The sequence below is a fragment of the Actinia tenebrosa genome, unplaced genomic scaffold, assembly GCF_029948245.1.
Source record: "Actinia tenebrosa isolate PJP-AT-01 unplaced genomic scaffold, QUT_ActTen_1.0 PGA_scaffold2__45_contigs__length_23673736, whole genome shotgun sequence".
In the NCBI taxonomy this organism is placed as follows: domain Eukaryota; kingdom Metazoa; phylum Cnidaria; class Anthozoa; order Actiniaria; family Actiniidae; genus Actinia; species Actinia tenebrosa.
Genome location: NW_028292579.1, coordinates 12585187 through 12606107, shown reverse-complemented (window position 1 = coordinate 12606107; position 20921 = coordinate 12585187). Strand labels below are relative to the sequence as shown.

Here is a 20921-nt window from a genome sequence, read left to right as displayed (position 1 = left end):
TCAATTCAAGTGCAACATTAGAACATTTGGAAACAAATTCACAAATAAACCTGCTAGAATTCAGTGTGAGCTGTACATGATGTATGATTTTTGAAATCGAAAGAATTGCATTCCTGACATAACTTGCATAATTCTAATATCAGTCAATATCAGAAGATACGCTTGCATACTATAAAAATCCAGTTTCTCATTATTTAATATGCTTTTAGGATTTTTGAATACTTTCTGGAAAAAACCCGTCCCATTTTCTTCTCTTTCTATTTTTGTTCTCATGGCACTCGTGCATAAGTTTTCTCGCCATTTCCCATTTTAATCAATGAGTTATGCTTCAATACTTGTTTAAATAAAATTCAATTATCGAGCCATGCTCTTCGTTGATCTATTCATATTCAAAGTCTGGCATTTCCACATTTCATCGCTCACGTATTCTTTGGTTACCACAGATTTCTTTGAAAATCACAATGTGTTGTACTTCCTGTTGCATATATCAGCAATAAAAGCTAAATAGATATATTTTGTCTCATTGTTGAATCAAAAGATCAATCTGCTTGTTTTCTTTTACGGTTTTATTCAAGGTTAGCATAACATTGTTATTAGCACAAAGCCCTTTGAGTTAGCGCGTCGTTGATCAATGAGGGCTGAATTATCCAATCACCTTCCTGAGGTCCAAAAATTAGCATATAGAGTAGCCAAGCGTACATCTAAAAGAACAGTTTTTAGCATGAGTATCGTGCAAACTTGATTGTTGATGCAACTTCTAGTCTGGAGCTCAAGTTACCAAACCTCTAAAACAACAGAGTATTAGCTGCAACAGGTCAAAACGCTGTAATCAACGTAACCCATCATGTGAGTACTCTGCATTGATATCATGGATGTGAAGGCCATGGAAGCACACACACTTAAACACTGACCTTGGTCAGGATTTATACTTTTATACTAGTCTGCAGAAGTGCAATTATATTCAAGTGTACAAGTTAGAGGTGTGAAAATCAAGCTGGATTATATGTCATCAAATGATCATTAATTTGATATTTGTTTGTAAACTTATTAATAGGTGTTATTTAAAAGCTCTGCTTGCTTGGTGTGTTCTTGCGGTGTGTGTGTTTGAAAGCCGAAGCTCGTCACAGAATTCATCTAACATCTGCGTACCTTTTCCTTCAAAAATGGGTCTTGACAAGTTATGTGGGTACAAAAGAACAGCTAACTTCGATTACCTCTCACATTTAGACACTGCAGTAAGAGCCGTTGGCACTGTCTCCAGATTAATGGGATCTTGTTCAGCGTATGCTAACTTGATAATCTGTTCAGTGTACATCCCACGTTGTGTTTCTAATATAGACGGGCCATATCTACCATGTAGAAGAGTTTGTGATGAATTCAATGACAAGTGTGGAGATAAGATTCAAAAGCATGGTTTAGAGTGGATCATTGGTATGTGTCAACTTCTACCTGTTAAAGATGATCCACAAACCAGCCTGGGGTACATTGGTCGTTGCTTTGAACCTCCAAACTTCAAGACCAACTTCACTGTGGAAAGTATGTAGTTCAGTGTTTCACCTTTTCCCCATAGTTATTTTTGAAGAATAGACTAAATATTATGTATTTACTATTTGCTGGTGTCTTTTATAGCTCATCAATTAATGTAACACCACGGCTTTCAGTCCTACACATTGAGATGAATTGCTATAACCAACTTGACCTCAGTAATGAATATGTTCAAAAATGTACTATGGCTATAAAACTACTTGGCTACACATTAATAGTAGTATTAGGATAATATTCTTTTTTAAATATAAAATTGACGTCATAACTTTTCCTCTCCAGACAAGTACATTATCTTTAAAAAGATGTATTGTAAGATTAGATAAAAATATCCTTACATGATAAATATTTATCATTTCAAATTTGAATGGAGTGACAGAATGCGATTGAAATCTTACAACTGGAATTGTCGAGAAAAAACTTCAGTAGTATTCCTTTGTTTAGGCCTCGTTTGATTGATATCTACCTATTTTGAACCACAGCCAAGATAACTGAGTGAGAGAAGGCTTTTTCCCCGCTTTTTCTCATAAACGTCCCTAACACGTAAAAACCTTTCAATTCATATTTTACAGGTATCACAAAGCCTATTAAATGCTATCCACTTGTCGTGCCAATATGCCAGAACGTTGGTTACGAATACGCAGTCCTGAACACCGAAAAGCAAAAGGCCTATATAGGATACGCCAACCGAAAGTTGAGCAATGTTCCAAAAGATAATTCAACTGTTGATTGTCCTCTTGATCGTAAAAGGTTTTTTTGCACCGAAAATTTCCCTGCGTGTATAGACAAAACTATTGCCTTTTACTGCCGGCAGAAATGTGAGAATTTTTTCCACAAGAACTGCTCATCACCTTTCTTTTATGACAAGGAAATGTGCATGGAATTTCCCATTGGAAGTTCGCCGGTTGATATTTGTAAACAAAGTCACTGGCCGAGAGCACAAAACTGGCCTGCAGTGAAGAGACAGTCTACTGTTCGGTCTACTGCTAACCCGACCGGTAAGGAGTCTACAGCCCTAAAGTTAGAGGCACAAAGTAAATTGTTTGTTAAAATCAAAACGGAAAACTTATTACAGATGACGGAGGGAAAAATATTTAATTAGTGATGGTTTTCCAGGACAGGTTTTCTATTTATGTATTTTTTATTTTTTATTTATTTATTTATTTTTTCCTTATAGTTCCTCTTTATTTTCTTTTTAACTTTCTCTAATAAGTCTCAATTTAAAAAACGTCTTTAAAAAAACACTTATTCAGTACGACAAAATTTAAGATTAAAAAATAACTTTATCTAATCAGGAGAGAGCAAAATCAGTATCATATTGACCTCAGTGACAATCACAATCTCTCATTCCCACGGTTGTTCAGAACATAAGTTTTTCTAAAAATATCGAGACATCTTTAGTTGCTCCTGATTGGTTAAATTTAGGCTTGCTTGAAGTTTGATTCCTTTCCACTTAATGTCGTGATTGGTTGATTTACTTCACGTGATCCTGGTTTGTGTGTCTACGTTTTTGCCAGTTTCCCAGTGTCTATTTTTAAACCTAAATTTTTTTTGAAACATTTAGTTTATTGGTATTTTAAAAATCTACGCTGGTCTTTTCCATCTTTAAATTGATATGCAAAATATCTTAAAACTGCGAAAATTGACGGATTTGTACTAAGATTACTTGCATCAAATCAGTTTTGAAGTTAGTGAAAAAAGATTCTATAAAGCATCAAGTTGCTTTCAAGTTTATAGGCATTCTTACTATTGTATAAAGCAAAGTAGCTTTCCAGTTTATAGACGTTCTTATTATATTCTATAAAGCACCATGTTGCGTTCTTACTATAGTTTCTCGGCATTTAATGTTCTAACTTCGAATTCGTTTCAGACTCTAAAACACCCACTCGAATCAATAGTAACAATCTTTCTCTCAAGACCGTACGGCCCCATGGTAGGTTGAAGGTATCGGCTAGTAATGAGCACATTCCTGAAACCTCTGAAATAAAGACACAACTTTATTGTTGAATGTGCTTTTTGAACTTTGTTTCAGATTCTGTCTTAGAAAAGCATAGCCCATTAAACAATAAGAAGCAGCCAAAAGGTAGGTTGATCTATGATGCCACTTTTGCCACACTCATTCAGATTTTGTTGCAACTGTTTCTAATCAGTCGCAGGCTCGATAATTGACTGAACCGCATATATTTGTGAGTTGTGTTTATTTGATGTCGGTTCTCTCCCTGGGCACGAAGGTCTTTCTGCGGGTTGTTCGGTTTTCCTCTCTCCATAAAATCAACCTTTCAGTTGAGTGTAGTGTTGTGTGTTGTAAATAGTGAGTGTAGTGGTTGTCCGGGGGGGATTTCGATTGGAGAAGGGCGGGGATGCTCGTCGTACTTTTTAGGGTTCCATGAGATCTGCAATTTGGTACCTCACAAAGGGTGTCACAATTCTAAAAGGACAAGAGAGTAAGTACCTCTCAGGGTGCTTTTGAGGCAATAGGATTCCTGATATTATATGATGACAGTCAGAATGGCAGTTGTAATTCAGAATATACATTATACATTTCGATGTATGATCTAAGTGGCTTTTGCCACTTAGATCATAGATAATTCATTAATTGGTACCGTTTAGGGAAAGAAATCATTATTTCTCACTGACAGGACTCGCGTACCTCTTTGTGGTTATTTTCCAAATTTCCGACGAACATCCACGTCCTTCGGTATACAGTATAGGAGTCCCCCCCCCCCCCCCCCCCCCCCATCTCACGGATGGATGAACCCCTTATGGGAGTGATGTAAAATTTAAGTAGCAAAATATAAATAAAAATAAAAAGATTCTCCCAGGCTGATAAATCGTGCAATTCCTAATGCCGTTTATTTCTCTGATTTACTAGATCCCAAAGTAAAAGCCAGGCAAGACAAAAAAACATCCAAGAGTCAGGCAGCAAAGATTGCTGGAGGAGTTGTAGCTGCGGTATTTATCGTTGCCCTGGTATTGATTATAGCATACGTAATATACAGAAAGAAAAAACAGACAACAATCCCTTATGATAAGCAGATCCTTTACAACGATGAAACTGTTGATTTGTGATGAAATGGAATCGTTATTGAAACTATTTTATACTTTTCAAATTCCTTTAATATTTAGGCAGTCTTCACAATCTAAAGGTTTTTATTTGCGCATGGCTGACCTGGAGACAACATTTAATCTCCTTTAGCCAAAAACAAATTGAGCCAAGCCACTTGTGAAATTTTATTTGCCGCAATCGGAACTGTCTTACATAATATTACATTAGTTTTTTTAACGAATACACGAAAATTAGTTCTTTTAAGGAAACTGTCTTAGATAAAGCCATAACATGAACATGGGAGGAACGAGTAAATTTTAAGGACCAACGCTTGCACGATGACTTGCAGCAGCCATGTTGGATGACAGAGGAGTACCATGCGAGCAGAGTCAGGCTCTTTTGATAAAAAAAGAGTCATTTTAGTATAGCATATTGAAGTGTTATCTCTTATTCAGTGTTGGAAGCTCACATGTTCAGCTTGTTTATTGTAGCTATACAATAAGTATTATTAGCTAGCTTTTTTTTTTTTTTTTTTTTTTTTTTTTTGCTTAGTAAATAATTTAAGATTTAAATCATGTTTCTTCAAGCTAATTCCCTAGCTATAAATCCCTTGAGCCTTGAGGCTTGGAAAAGAGAAATTCTATAGACATTCTATGAAATCTGAAAGATTAAACATGAGACTAAACCTTATTCAATGAAATAATATCCCAGAATGCATGTGACCATTAGTCTGAACTGGGAAAACGCTCTGCTCAAAGGGGTCTATATTATAGTTTTACTTGAAAAGAATTGTTCGCTTTGGCAGCGAAGCGTTCTTGTAGTGCCTTGATAAACGGTTTTGTGTAAGTTAAGGTAATTAAGTTGTTGACAATTGTCCAAGATATAAATATAATTATTTTAAAATTAAATTAAATTATGGTTGAATAAATGCGATTTTTAATCATTTGGTTTTTTGCTGGCTGCAAAAAAATCTCAAAATAAATAACTGTACACGATGTTGGAAAAAAATCATACATTTTGCCTTCGCGACGAAGTAGGCTTTGGTGTGCGTCAATAAAGGCGTTTCCATGACATTCCGTAGACTGCACCTGTCCTTGAGTCCTCTTTGCCGACAATGTCTTGAAAACGCCTTTGATTTAAATCCACCCAACCCTAGGAATTGTTGGTTTTCATATCTGCAATTTCGATAAAAGTTAATTAAAGATTTGTATTTTTATATCAATATGGACCTTCTCTGAGCCTGGATGGTGACCTGTCTGGGACTTACATACAAATAACACCGATTGCAAGCCATGGGAATAAAATATATTGGACGCCATGAAACCTTCCGAGAAATGTAATCACACCACTTCCCCTGGGCATATTAAACTTACTACCAATTCTCACTTTCGTCAAATCTTGGCTCAAATGTTTACCCATTTCAGACTACTTGTCATTCTCTAGAGAATAAAATTCTTTTTTGAGCTTGCATCCATATTCATATGTCTTGCCATGTGCAACCATTAAACAAAGAAATAATGCGGATACTCTTGGTAATGACAAGTAATCTGAAATGGGTAAACATTGCGCCAAGATGAATAAGGTCTGATCAGTTACCAACCGAGATAGAGGGACAGCTCGCAGACTACAAAACCAGAGTAAGATGCCCTACCTGACCGTTTTTGCTGTCGACGACTCAGAAAAGACTTTTGAAAGAGTATTCTCAAGTTGAATACAAATGAAAATGTCAATTTTAAAACTTCAATTGTCCTTCTCTCACCAAACGTATACACTTATTTCAATAAAGTTAGTCACCTGAAAAGCTACAAAGCTGAGACCGACAAGCATTATGGATAGATACATTTTACATGTTTCAAACGCTTGATAAATGTTGATAGACTTGAGATCTTTTACCAGATCTGTTACAGTCTCACCTCCTCTGAGCACCCTCAACTGCTGCAGTTTTGTCAAAAGCTTTCCTTGTTAGATATTAATTATTTCCCATGATTCTCAGCGATCACAGCTTTCTAGGTTTTTGGTGACTAACTTTATTGAAATAAGTATATATAAAGAGTTATATGTATAATAGAGTTTCGTTAAAGTAAGTATTAATTCATTTGATCACATGACTACTGACTAAGCCATGATTATTCACAAACATCGATGATAATGTTGATTTATGAGTCACGTGGTATATGTCGTCACGCCATATCACGTGGTCAGATAACTCACACATCGTACCGAGTTTTGTTACCACAGCATTCATCGTAATGACTATATGCAAAGAAAGACGATAATGTTTTGTTCGCAAGTCACGCAATATGTCACAGCATGCTTCGTTAAGGCGTTTTATAATATGACTAGATTATTACGCGCGCTCTGATTGGCCAAAAACCAATGAACTATTTCCCCATGGGCTGCACGCTCGCGCACGCTGATCTCAACGGACGCTCGCCTTTTTTCTCTAAATTTTCAAGCCCGATGGCGTCAATAGCGCGCGCACGAGCGAGATGGGTGATATAACGCGCCCTCTGATTGGCTGAAATGCCTATGAACTATTTGCCCATGGGTCGCACGATAGATTTTTGGTCATATTATAAATCAGTTAGACGACAAAAAAGCGCTCGCCCATGGCGATATAGACGCACTTGAGAAAATATAAAGAACTCTTAACAAGCTAGAGTCTTTCGCTTGTTAATCGTTCTTTATATTTTCTCTCGTGCGTCTATATCGCCATGGGCGCGCGCTTTTATGTCGTCTAACTGATAAATGGTAAAGGGGCCACCAGATGCGTGTGGGACCACGACATAAGGGGCCACCAGATCCCGGGGTCCCGGGCACCAGATGTTGGTGGCACGTGCAAGCTTTATTTAAAATACTAGAACGATAAGTTATTAATCAAAACGAGCAGCATAAGAAAATGAACCTATTTATGAGTGATCTGATGACGATATACACCGAATCAAAGTACTGACTATAGCGGCTCACTAGCCTCTCATACATGTGACAACGATCTTACATTTTCACGTGAACATGAGGCTTGTCAGTTGCTAATCAATGCAGGGCAATAGTTAAGTAAATAGGACATTTGCAGGATGGCGTCATTGACCTCTACTATCAGACTGCTTTGCACACTTTCTTTTGTTCCCTTAATTAGCTCCAATTCTCTTACTATTCTCATGAGGGAATACAAATTTGAATAAGAAAGAAAATTCGCCAAGCATTTTGGTTGTGGAAGTCAAATGACGCCATCATGCAAACGTGCTTTTGGTCGCCATACTTCGATTCCGTGCATGCACCGTTTTAGTTGGTTATTCGGGTCAAAGCGACGGCTAAAACCGCTTCGTAGTCATGTAGCCGATTGACTTAAATGTTGGATTGATTCGATGCCCATCTCACTGATGCAAAATATATCCCGAAGATGATGTCCAAAGAGAAAATAACCACTGATTAATATGAACCTCTTTTTCGTTAAAAGTGGAGTTAGTAATGACAACTAGAACAGCAAGATATTTATTAGCAAACGAGAAAAATCAATAAAGAAACCGATATGGTAGAACTCGATGTCATTATTTAAGCGAATAAAGATCTGCATCAAAAAAATAGTCAATACGAAACTTAGTAATGAAAACTAGAACAGCAAGATATTAATTAGCGATCAAGAAAAGTCAATAAGAAACCGATATGGTAAAACTCGATGTCAATATTTAAGCGAATAAAGATCTGCCTCACAAAAAATAGTCAATACGAAACTTAGTAATGACAACTAGAACAGCAACGAAATACTTATTAGCAAACGAGAAAAATCAATAAGAAACCGATATGGTAGAACTTTGGGTTGTTTATACTAGTTGATATTCCGGCAAAGCTGTTCTTAGCTGCCGGTTTGTTTCGTACGAACAACAACTCTAACATGTCTTGGTATTCCTAGAGACCATCCATTCACTATTCCTAGATAGAATCCAACACTAAGGAACTTAAGCCTGGTTTTCACTAGCGACGGAAGCAGAAACGGAAGCAGAAGCAGAAGCGTAAGTCGTCTTATGTTCCTGTGAAAATGAAGCAGAACATCGACGGAAGCATAAGCAGAAGGAACGGAAGGTTTCCTTTTTCTTATGCTTCTGCTTCCGTCCTTACGTCGCTAGTGAAAACCAGATTCTTATGCTTCTGTCGCTAACATGCAGAAGCACAAGGTGGTAAGCCAATCAAATTCTAGTACTCAGTCGTCCCCTGCACATATTGGATTTTTGCATAAACAATCGCTTTCTATTGTTTTTCTTATGCTTCCGTCACATTCATTTTCACTAGAACATAACCGACGATCTTATACCTATGCTTATGCTCATGCTTATGCTTATGCTTCCGTCGCTTATGTCGCTTGTGAAAACTAGCTTTTAGTAACTTAAGAGGCCTTGTGTTCTCAAGCAAACCAAACACTTAAAGACTTTTGAGCAATTGTTCATCATCAAAGGTAAGTTTAACACCTAACAATCAATATCAAACCATCAGGTGATGGGGAACGGAATTGAATTTTTATCATTATTATAGTTATTATTATTATTATTATTATTATTATTATTATTATTATTATTATTATTCCTTTTATTTTTATTTTCATTTTTTTTTTTTTTATTTCTTTATTTTCAGAGTTTTTGGTTTCTTAATTTACAATCTCGTATATATATATATAATATTACAACAGGAACAGCAACACAACGAAAATGAAATGATGAATAGATAAACACATACATAAACAGATAGATACAGTCACGTATCCACGTTGGACCTCCATGATTTTAATTAATTTCTAGGACTTGTCCTAAATCTTTCCACTTTCTCCGATACTCTTTCTCTTGACCTTAGATGTGGCCACATTAAATTCAATATTTACTCTATTTCTCAAAAAATATATATATTAACAGACGGCGTTACTTAAACCTGTTGCTCTTCGCATAAATAAACATCTTATACATTAGAACTAATTCACATGATTTTGATTTTCTACTCCTAAAATGAAATCGTCTTTATTTAATTCTGGTAATACAATTTCATAGGGATACATATGTAACCATTTTTTATTCCAAAGTAAAAATTCCTTGCCTCCTCGCATTCCACAAGTGGTATATTCAGGGCTGTCAACCCCCGAGATATTCAAATCTGGAGAATTGATAGGGAAGGGGCATGACGTCACAGCGCGTCAAAAAGCGCGCGAAAAGACGCCTTTCGGTTTGTAACATTTGATGTGATTGGTTTATTTCTGACCAATCAGATTATCGCTTACATTACAATGGCCTGCTTGCAAGAACAACCATGAGGAACGATTTGATTTTGTTAGCGATGTAAAATAACACAAACAACATAAGATAATTGGAATTTTATGGTTGTGAAACTCGGGTCTCACAAGAAAATTCGGGGATTATCCGGGAGATTTGAGACTCTAATCTGGAGACCGGGAGATACGGCCCAAAATCTGGAGACTCCCGGTTTATCCGGGAGAGTTGACAGCCCTGTATATTGTTTCAAAACAAGAGAAGAGGAATGAATAATTCGGAGAACTGATTAATTCAAAACGAAACAGGTCTCTATTAAGATAGAGGATATTATTTAACAACTTAAACTGAAAAAAAAAATCACAAGTAAGTTTTTTACGTTGTATTATAAATACGACAATAGATTCCTCTCCAGTTTAATTTTTTATCCATTTGCCCAGACATATTTTTCTGGGATGTTGGCAACTCAAACTTCGCCGCGACAAGATTCTGATAAATCATCTTTGATGTAATATTTCAAAGCCGACAATGAGGATTGGACGGGATTTGAAGTCCAAGCAATTAGTTCCAGTCCAGGACTGGAACTAATTGCGCGGACTTGAGATCCCGTCCAGTCCGATATTGGAGGCTTTGAAATGACTTCTCATTCTCATTAATTATTCGACTTGGAGTAGCTGGAACAAAATTAAGTCAGTCCTAGGACTGAATTACCAGGTTTCAAGTAACATCATGTGACCCAAAAATAGCCCATTGATTGGCTGGTTTACTCATGAATTATTAATGAGTATGAGAAGTATAATTTCCTTGTTGTTGTTCTCTTTTAGCCGGGGGGGTACTACCACCCCAACTTGGGTAGGGGTGTGTCGCCAGGACCTCAAAACCCTGACCCTATCCCAGACCTAAAATTTTGATTTTACATACCCTACCCCAGACTAAAACTAAGAATCCTACACCCTATCCCAGACTAAAAGACGGAAAATACGGTTTTACAATCGATTGCAATCAATATTTACTAACATTTTCATTGTTTTTGGTCGGCAGAAAGCGTAGCCTATTCGCCAGACAAAAACGACCAAATCGTTAACCCTATCCCAGACTAAAATGATACCCTATCCCAGACAAAATGTCAAAAAATGATACCCTACCCCAGACCCAAAAGCCGAAAAACCATACCCTATAGGGCGACACATACCCGTATAGCAAATATAGGGGAGTACCCCCCCCCCCCCCCGGGTCTTTTCGTCTATTCTGAAAAATCTCTCCTCTTGTATTCATAAGTGTTTTCCAGTCTTTTGGTATTGTGTGTACCAAACTGGCCCATCTACTCAGGAAGTCACCGTCTCGCAGCCCTTTGCTGCGAGCCTTTTCCCACTTTTAAAACTTCCAATCATTATCACATAAGTCCCAGAAACTAATTTAACACTAAAGAGACTGAAGAACATACATAGTCACTTGCTGCGCCGGACATGGGTGTACACCCAGCAGCAATTTAATGGTTTTTTATTTTATTCTTTTCTATTCCAACATTTAACAGGAAAATCCATTTTAGCCTAGGTCTAGTTCAAGTTAACTGGAGTCCTTTGCAAAATAAATAATAAATATTAGACTTTCAATCTGAGTACAAATTTGAAATTGTTCTCGCCAGTAACGTGATTTATAGAAAGTAAAAGAATAACTTAGACTAGATCGAGTGAAGTTATCACCTTGGAGGTCTAGAGCAAAAGAACTATTCCGAACGTTCATCCCAGGATGCTTTACCTTAATATCCAATACCTGGCGGGGTCAGGCCCGTAGCTAGGGGGGTGCGTTCGCACCCCCCCACGCGAGCTAAAGGTCCGCTTTTTAAGCAAGTGAGATTTTGGCTGGTATGGTGTTTTCACGTAAAACTAAGTAAAAAAAAAAATCAATCTTACTTTAATAATTTATCTATACCTATGCGTCCTATGGGACTTTTGAAAAATAAAGTATATGGTTGGTCCACTTTTTGTAAATTAGCACCCCCCCAACAAAAATCCTAGCTACGGGCCTGATTGTTACAAATAAAGGACCGGTTCTTTTGTATAAATTATGACGACTAATTCCTTTCTATTTGTTTCTGGGAGTATTGAGTTCGTTTTAACATTTGAAGCAATAGATTTAGCTGCGGAAACACGAAACTAGTTTCAGTCTAATTTCATGATTATCTGTGACCGATTGGCAGGTGTAGTTTAAAACAAATAGACCTCTCTCTTATTGTGTCTAATTGTCAAAATAGCCTGTGGGCTACTAGATGGCTCCAGTATAGAAACAAAGACTTGGTAATTGAGGAAACGGAATTAGCGGCACGCATTCTTTCGGTGACGTTGTATTTTTGAGCTTGAAAGGCTGCATTCCAGAAGTGTTGTGGTCAAGATGCAACCAAAAGCCTCCTCAAATAAATGGTAGCGTGGAATAATAAATAATTACAGAATATACACTTTGCGGCTTTTTTAGGTCTCGTGGTTGTCCAACTTAACACTTCAGACAGTGGAAGAAAGCGCTTTCAATTTTTGTACTGATCCAGACAGCAAGGACTCTTCTCACTTTTGCTTTACTACAGAACTCCTCGAACATCACATGTGGTCTATTGGCTGTATACGCTTGCAAAAAAGAATAGGACATAGCTGAGTAAGTATTGAAAATAACACCATTAACATAACACCCCACTGAGCCAGACAGCGAGGACTTTGCCAGTGCTTTACTACAGAACACCTCGAACATCACGTCCAGTTTATTGGCCGTAAATACGCTTGCAAAAAGGATCGTACATAGCTAAGTATAAAGCATTGAAAATAACTCCATTAACTAACATACAACAGAGCAAGTAAGCGAGGACTTTGCTCACTTACGCTTCACTACAGAACCCATCGAAAATCAGGTCTAGTTTCTTATTGGCCGTATACGCATGCAAAAAGAATCTGACATAAGCCGAGTAAGTATTGAAGATAACATCCCATTAACACTGTGGTAAGACTGGGTGTTTTTCTCGGCATTTTGTTTGGTTTTATACTCGATACTTATTGTAACGAATATTTGTTAGTACGGGATTTTAGTACTTTACATTCAGGAAAAAAAAGAGTTCACTAATGGATATTGCTAGTGTGATTGCAATTAATAACATTCCAATGAGGACTTAATCAATTTTGTCACAGACATTTGATTTTTTTTAATCATTCTATAAGCACGAATCACTACATATACATGCTGCTTATAAGAACCACTATTTTCGTTCGGCTTTACCAAGCAAAGTGCCACTTCATTACCAAAAGTATGTAAAGTGTAGACAATATTTCTGAAATTAAGAGCAAAATCCCTTTCTGCATTAAAGAATCGAAATCAAAAAATAAGATTGAAAAAGAAAAATTGATATTATAAGCCGATTCTGCTGGTCACTCACGACGTTTTAGTAGAATCTTACCTTGATATTTCCGATATTTTTATTTTTATGATATTTTTGAATATAAAATGTATTAGTTTTCGCTTAAAATATCATAAGCGACATTTTGTCTGGTTGTTATTTTCTAATCTGTTTCCCAACTAGCTGTTGTGCTTGCATTTATGTCGGATTTAAAAGCATTTCAACTAATTCCCTTCTATTTATTGTTAATACTCTAGAGTATTATAAAGGTCTAGCACGTGCTTATATCTTGTAGAGTTGCATGACTGATTTTTTTTTTCGAAAAACCGTTCAAGTTTTACACAAAACCGTGACCACTTCATCATACAATTTCATACAAAGATGATTATAAAGTAAAATCCAAAACAAAACAAAAAAATCTAAATCAAGAGAAACAAAACTTAAAAGCATTAAAAATTTACTTTGATATTTAATGTCTGCTTACGAATAATGAGCATGTTATTTTGTATTTCTTTAAGAAAAAAAATGGCATATTTTTATTGTGATGGTGAGTGTTGTTTATGTACAAGGAACTGGTTGTTTGACCTCAAACCTTCAAATACGGCTAAGTAGACCAAAATATCTATTAAATATTTATAAAACACTTGTCTATCCCAGCTGGCTCGCGTGGTTTATAAATAGCTCGTATTAACGCTTTGGGGGTAACCAATCAAAAAACTGTCCCAAATTGAAAGGTTTCTTAATTGAATTCATACTATATCTGCTTTTATCTGTACAATACTGATTATCAGTTTATTCCAAGTTATTTTTGCGTGTACAGATCATCAAGGGTTTTGGTCTTACAGAAAATGTATTGACTTACGGAAAAATGTTTAAAATTTACCTTAAACGTCTTCAAGCTTCCTTATGGCCAAACGCCTAGCGCGGGGGCCATAAAAAATGGGGGGGGGGGGGGGTAATGAGGAACCATAACTTACGGTACGGACCGAGCAAACGAGATTAATAAGATTTTTATTATATGGCAAGGCAATACAATTGAAAAAAGGCGTAGCAACAAAAAGTACATTTGACAGGTCAAACGAGAACTGCTCTGGATGGGCTTCCTGTACATGCCACAAGTCATGCACGTTTGTGTCGCTCAGACAAAAAACCTCAAGAACTCAACATGAGCTTGAAATGAAAACTGTCGTACTTCAAACTTCTTTTAGACTTCAAGATCACAAACAACTAAAAAATACTACTGCTTTCATTTCAATGAAAACATAGTGTCATTAACTCTCCTGTCCAGAAATGCATTTAAATTCAAGTGAGAATGAAATTTTCCATAAGCCTGGAAAACTGTTTAAAACGTCAACGAAACCACTGGCTTCTTTACCTTTTTTGCATTTATAAACACTTTAATCAGTTATTTCTCAATTCCCAAATGCCCCCATTCCAATATCTGTTGAAGTATTTTGCCAAACTACTATGTGCTGACTTAAGTACATATCTAAAGACATCACTGTATGTAGCATAACATAGCATACTTTTAATAATTAACAAGTCGTCGTGCACAGCAGAAACTAAACGCTTCAACCGAAAAATGTGTTATAAAAACGACTAAAATTATCGAAAAAGCTTAAATTTGGCACGAACAGGAATAATGAAATCTGTTTTTCCACTTTTACCTTTAGTCCTTTCTTATGCTCTACTCCTTTATTTTATTGGGAAGATTCATGGCGTGATACTTGCTTTGCGGTTAACTAGCTGTTCCAAGTCGGCTAATTAAAACACTGATCATGTTGAAAATAGACATAAAATTATTTCAGTTAAAAAAATTGTCAGTGTGACTAATTTGTCTCTCACTCATATCTAACATATCTTATAACCCCTCTGCCCTCTCCTCTCTTCCGTCTTTCACCTCGATATTAAAGATATGAAGGAGTGCGAGTACCTTGAGATTTCTGATAATGAATTTTGATCATTTTAATTGCTTTAATTTATTTTTTACTGAACAGCTTTGAACGAAGAATCTGGTTAAAAGTCATGATGAATATTCTTCAATACGCGATACATGATTAATTTTTGAAAAATAATGATTTAAAATGAGTTCTGGAGCGATTGATTTGGATTGTTTACATTCTAGAAGCCATGCTCGTTTTATATTTTCCGAAAAGAAACCGCTGTCATTGCGCCCGCGATATCAATGCATTTTAACCTATAAACAGCTTTAAACGAAATATAGTTAAACTCCATGCTGAATATTATTCATTACGCGATAGATAAAAACGTTGTTTCAATATCACTCGAATGCTTCAGTTTTCACGCAAGCGACGTAAACGGCCTATACAGTGACTTATGTATATATGACTGAGTAATAACCCTTTTGACAATTTGTTTTCAGGAAAATAGAACAGGCCATGTTTAGGATGTTAAGAGTTGCGATATATCTGCTACACGTTGCAGTCATCGTTTTTGCATCACCTATTAATAATACTATAGCAGTAACCACAAAGTCTCAAGATCCTATCACAACGATTCCTTCTACAACAAGTCATGATCCATCAACATACCATTCGAGTGTTTCTTCCTTGTCCTCTGAACAACCAACCACACGAACTCTTGCTGTGGCTACAACTGAAGGGCAAACTTCAATTCCGTCAACTACCAATGAGTTCATGACAACCGAAAGTTCTAGCAAGTCAGATTTTACAATTCAATCCAGTACCTCGAAGACGACTCAACCCGATTCCTCAGAAGCTACAACGATTGCTACTACTTCAAAAATAGCAACTGCCGATTCGATATCTTCTGAACCAGAAACTACTGCTTCTTCATCTGCAGCCCCTGAGGCACTTTCTCTACCAACCGACGTAGCGACTTCTGAAGCATCCACTACACCCGATACTATCTCTACTATGGCTCCAACTACCAGCAGGTCAACCACTGCAGCACCTACTACAGATGATACCACTACTATGGCACCTTCCCTACCACCAACTACGAGCTGGTCGACCACTGCAGCACCAACTACAGTTGGTACACCTATTGTGGCACCATCCCTACCACAAACTACCAGCAGGTCAACCACTGCAGCACCTACTACAGATGGTACCACTACTATACCACCTCCCCTACCACCAACTACCAACAGCTCAACCACTGTAGCACCTATTACAGATGGTACAACTACTATGCCACCTTCCCTACCACCAACTACCAACAGCTCAACCACTGTAGCACCCACTACAGATGGTACCACTACTATACCACCTTCCCTACCACCAACTACCAACAGCTCAACCACTGCAGCACCGACTACAGATGGTACCACTACTTTGCCACCTTCCCTACCACCAACTACCAACAGCTCAACTACTGCAGCACCGACTACAGATGGTACCACTACTATGCCACCTTCCCTACCACCAACTACGAACAGCTCAAGCACTGCATCACCCACTACAGATGGTACCACTACTATACCACCTTCCGTACCACCAAATACGAACAGCTCAACCACTGCATCACCCACTACAGATGGTACTACTACTATACTACCTTCCCTACCACCAACTACCAACAGCTCAACCACTGCATCACCCACTACAGATGGTAGCACTACTATACCCCCTTCCCTACCACCAACTACCAACAGCTCAACCATTGCATCACCCACTACAGATGGTAGCACTACTATACCCCCTTCCCTACCACCAACTACCAACAGCTCAACCACTGCATCACCCACTACAGATGGTACCACTACTATGCCACCTTCCCTACCACCAACTACCAACAGCTCAACCACTGCATCACCCACTACCGATAGTACCACTACTATGCCACCTTCCCTACCACCAACTACGAACGGCTCAACCACTGCATCACCCACTACAGATGGTAGCACTACTATACCACCTTCCCTACCACCAACTACGAATAGCTCAACCACTACACCACCCCTTACAGCTGATAATATTACTGTAACAACTTTCCTACCACCAACTACCAACGTTAGCTCAAGTTCTGCAGCACCTATTACAGCTAGAAATACCACTATGACAAAACCAGCAACAAACACCTCAACTACTGCAACACCTACTATAGCTGATAATACTACTACGCCGCATTCTTTACCAGCAACTACCAATAGCTCAGCCCCTGCAACAACTACTGTAGCGCCAAATAAAACCAATAATACTACTGTGGCATCTTCTTTACCACCGTCAACAACCATCTCTACTGCACCATCAACTACAAATGAAACTACAGCTGCTGTTTATTCTCTTTCCTCGACAACGAATACTACAGCTACCAAAGTACCAACTAGGGCTGAGAATACAACTGTTTCATCTTCTTTACCAACTTCTCCCAACAATGGATCTACTGCAGCACCAGCTACAAATGGAACTTTAATTCTCTCATCTTCGACCTTAACCCCGACAACCGTCACTAAAACTAGTGCAGCACCAACTATCAATAAAACTACGACTGTTTCATCTTCTCTACCACCGACAACAAATACGACGAGTACTTCAATACCAACTACAGCAAAAACTACAGTAAAAAAATCTACTCTTCCACCGACAGCCAACAAAACGAGTACTGCAGCAACAACAACCTCCAAAGCCAGAACCAAATCATCGACTCGATCATCAACTAACAGAAGGACTACTGCAACAACAACTGCCAGTACCACAATTTCGAGATCTTCTCCAACAACATATAAAACTTTACAAACGACTTTAGAACCTAGCACTACAACTGAGCTCACTTACCGTACCACAAAAGGCAGAGCAAAAACTACAGCTGAAGTTGGACTACCAAAAACTGAACTGCCATCCATTCCTACAACTGGAATCTCGACAACTGGTATGAATATGTTAGATGGTTTGCTTTACCCTATGTTTATCAGATTAAAACTTTCATTCCCTACCCCTGGGAACCAGTAACCCTGGATAACCACATAGTCTACCGTTGATCACTCAAACAGTCCGTTCGTTTATAAAATAACGGCCCCTTTTATTGTGAATCGCTTGACGGACGATTTTCGTAAGCCCCCTTTCCCCTTCGAATTCCTATCCGAAAAGCGTTGCTATGTTTAGGCTTTTTCCTCCCTTTAGCATCTGTATTACCTTTTGCAGCTCAGTAATCACGTCGTGGTAAATATTTTGATTCCCATGGGGGAAATTTATTGGAGAGCAAACACACTTTCTACGACCTGTTTTGAGAGATCGTAATAAAACTGCACTTTGTAATACACTGGTTACACATCGTTTCATTCATTTCCTTGCAAGTAACTAAAAGAATAACCAATTTAAAATAAAAACCAAAATTTAGCTCTCCAGTACAGAGACGTGACCGTCAAAAGCGAATACACTACACAAGTAAAAATTTAGCTACCGACCCATACAAATATTGGCCAGAAAATGTGTTTTCACTTGAATTACTACATTACTTATCCATGTTACCTTATTACTGTCTACGAACTAATGAAAGATCCAACCCGTTTATCTATTTTTAAGATATGAATGCCACAAGTCCTATTGTGTTAGCAGCGAAAGCAGCACGCGGCCTTGGCGGAGGATCCATCGCGGGTATCGTCATCGGGCTGCTAATACTCATCCTTTTAATCGTGGTGGCGGCAATATTCATCATGAAGCGTTTTTTAGCAAGTGGCCACAAATCGTACGAAGAAGTGGAAATGGATGATTTTGAACATATGAATTTCGCGTACTATTAAAATTCCGTAAGGAACAAAGTAGGCGACTTTACAGAAGTTAGTATTTGGGAAGTTTTTGGGATCACATATGACATACGAGGTATATACGAAATAACTTGAACTTCGTGTTAGGTTTTGAACGACTCTCCTTGACCGTTGATCAGCTTGCGACAAGCTGGAGTTCAGATGATGAAACTTAGACCTTGTCTTTAATTAGCATATAAAATTGAGTATTTTGTACGTAAATGTTATATTTATCAAAAATTAAAAGGCTTCTTCTACGTGTAATTTAATAATTTTTGACGAATTACACGTAGAAGAAACGTTTAAATTTTTCAAAAAAATTATCATATAGTTAGGATAGTACGTGCGCGCTGATTGGTCGAAAACTGTGCTTTATTAGAGAACGGAGCACAGTGTTTTCGTTTTAATAATTTCAGTCCATAACAAATAAAATGAGTAACATAGCTTTTTCCGAGCTCCATTCAGTAAAAGCACTTGGGATGTGCCGTAAGCACTCAAGAAATTTGAGAAGCACTCGCCGTTCTCCTTACACTTCTTTCGTGTTGACGCCACTTATTACTGAACGGAGCACGGAAAAAGCTGTTTTATTTGTTAAATAGTTGCTGCCGAAACATTAGAGAATACATTCAATGGCTTCACAAAAGGTTTTTGTGAAGTCTGTTGTATTCGTGGCAAACGCAAGGTACTGGCTTGTTTTGCATTTAGAATTGTGATTGGATTAATTGGTTAAGTAAAGAAGCCATGCACCCAATCAATCCCTGCAAGGCTCGCAACATAGAGAACGTTGAAACAGTACAGTATGCAGCAGATCGTTAAGGTTGGCCAAAACGTTTCTGTTCTTTGTTGGACAGTAAATATATCATCCCCTTGAGAATAAGATTCTTTGTTTGAGATGTATCGCATGCATGTTTCGCATTAGTGTATTAATCGGAACATTTTTCTGTAAATTTCAAAGAAAATTTTGTGACTAATATTAAAAATTATGAGAATAAGCAGCTTAAATTATTGGTAGTAATTTTCTACAGTAGTTTAATACAAAGTAACAAAAAATAGACAAGACTATTAAAATATGAACATTAAATGTTGAATATATATTTTGATGTTAAGTATCGAATATTATTCATTCGTATTTCTACACAAGTGAATATGATAAATCCTACGCGCTCATTGGTCACATTTTACGTCTTATACCATGCTATATTCACCTACAGGTGAATATAACTCGCGCACGCTCGCTTGTAGATTTGTTCCGCTTGCAGCTGAGATAAATAATATTGGGGGTAAAATATTTATCATATTCACTTGTGTTAAAAATACTATACTTGATAGATATTAAAATCTTAAAATCTTAATATTAAAAATGTTAGTAATATATCTTTAGTGACTTCACATTTTTCTCAATAAAAATTTATAGAACTTTTTGCCTCGTTTCGTACTTCATCATTTTGCTTTCCCTTCTTTCTTCTCTTATTAATAAACACAATATGAAAACTTTATCTTTACGTTTCAAGAAATGACTTTAAGTTTTGGCATATCGTAAAGTCCATATATAATTAGGACCTCGATGAAGATAAATTCAATGTAATTTCTTATAGTTTTACCCATTTCAATTAAATGTTATTTGTCAGTCAAGTTTGAAATTCAAGTTTGCATATTTTCGCATTAAACATGAATGTAAATGAAACAATGTAATTGGAAAATTTCGCTGTGAAAAACAATACTTTGCGCGCCTAGATTCCAACACCTGGACGTTGCAATAAGCATGCGCGAACATATTCCCGGCCCAATCAATAAAGTATGAAGGGAAGTTTTTATATTTGCATAATATAACTTATGTATAGGTATTACGTGATGAATTCACTACATCAATTCAGGTCTCAGAGTACCATGCAATAGAAAGCAAGACACTCCATAATTGCTGATCGCTTATTCAAGTTGCCTTCCTTTAACCCCATTGTCTACCAAGTCCAGTTTTACTCC

General features: G+C 37.2%; 2 protein-coding genes across 8 annotated transcripts; both read left to right on the top strand.

The window, feature by feature from the left end:
• The first annotated feature begins 563 nt into the window (after positions 1-563).
• LOC116302509 (uncharacterized) lies at positions 564-5531 on the top strand. 4 transcript variants are annotated; one of them, XM_089033790.1, is made up of 6 exons: positions 564-846; positions 1228-1536; positions 2115-2540; positions 3413-3475; positions 3575-3625; positions 4415-5531. In XM_089033790.1, exons 2-6 carry the CDS (start codon positions 1266-1268, stop codon positions 4609-4611), a joined length of 1008 nt encoding a protein of 335 aa, XP_088889916.1. In that variant the 5' UTR covers positions 564-846; positions 1228-1265; the 3' UTR covers positions 4612-5531. The 4 variants fall into 4 exon arrangements, with proteins under 4 accessions (XP_088889916.1, XP_088889917.1, XP_088889914.1 ...); XM_089033791.1 differs by having other exon boundaries at positions 565-846; positions 1055-1536; positions 3413-3486; positions 4415-4552; XM_089033788.1 differs by having other exon boundaries at positions 566-846; positions 1055-1536.
• Positions 5532-8871: 3340 nt separating this feature from the next.
• Positions 8872-20360, top strand: LOC116302504 (uncharacterized). Of its 4 annotated transcripts, none has more exons than XM_089033783.1 (4): positions 8872-9038; positions 12416-12483; positions 15597-18067; positions 18721-20360. In XM_089033783.1, the coding sequence occupies exons 3-4, from the start codon at positions 15613-15615 to the stop codon at positions 18936-18938; spliced, it is 2673 nt and encodes an 890-aa protein (XP_088889909.1). In that variant the 5' UTR covers positions 8872-9038; positions 12416-12483; positions 15597-15612; the 3' UTR covers positions 18939-20360. The 4 variants fall into 4 exon arrangements, with proteins under 4 accessions (XP_088889909.1, XP_088889907.1, XP_088889908.1 ...); XM_089033781.1 differs by having other exon boundaries at positions 12310-12483; XM_089033782.1 differs by lacking the exon at positions 8872-9038 and having other exon boundaries at positions 12063-12483.
• The last annotated feature ends 561 nt before the right edge of the window (positions 20361-20921 follow it).

Bases quoted from the DNA above. Each gene is read 5' to 3' on its own strand.
- LOC116302509 (XM_089033788.1), top strand. The intron at 1,537-2,114 runs GTATGTAGTTCA...CATATTTTACAG, and splicing joins GACCAACTTCACTGTGGAAA to GTATCACAAAGCCTATTAAA. The intron at 3,626-4,414 runs GTAGGTTGATCT...CTGATTTACTAG, and splicing joins CAATAAGAAGCAGCCAAAAG to ATCCCAAAGTAAAAGCCAGG.
- LOC116302504 (XM_089033783.1), top strand. From the start codon at position 15,613: ATGTTTAGGATGTTAAGAGTTGCGATATATCTGCTACACGTTGCAGTC. The intron at 18,068-18,720 runs GTATGAATATGT...TCTATTTTTAAG, and splicing joins AACTGGAATCTCGACAACTG to ATATGAATGCCACAAGTCCT.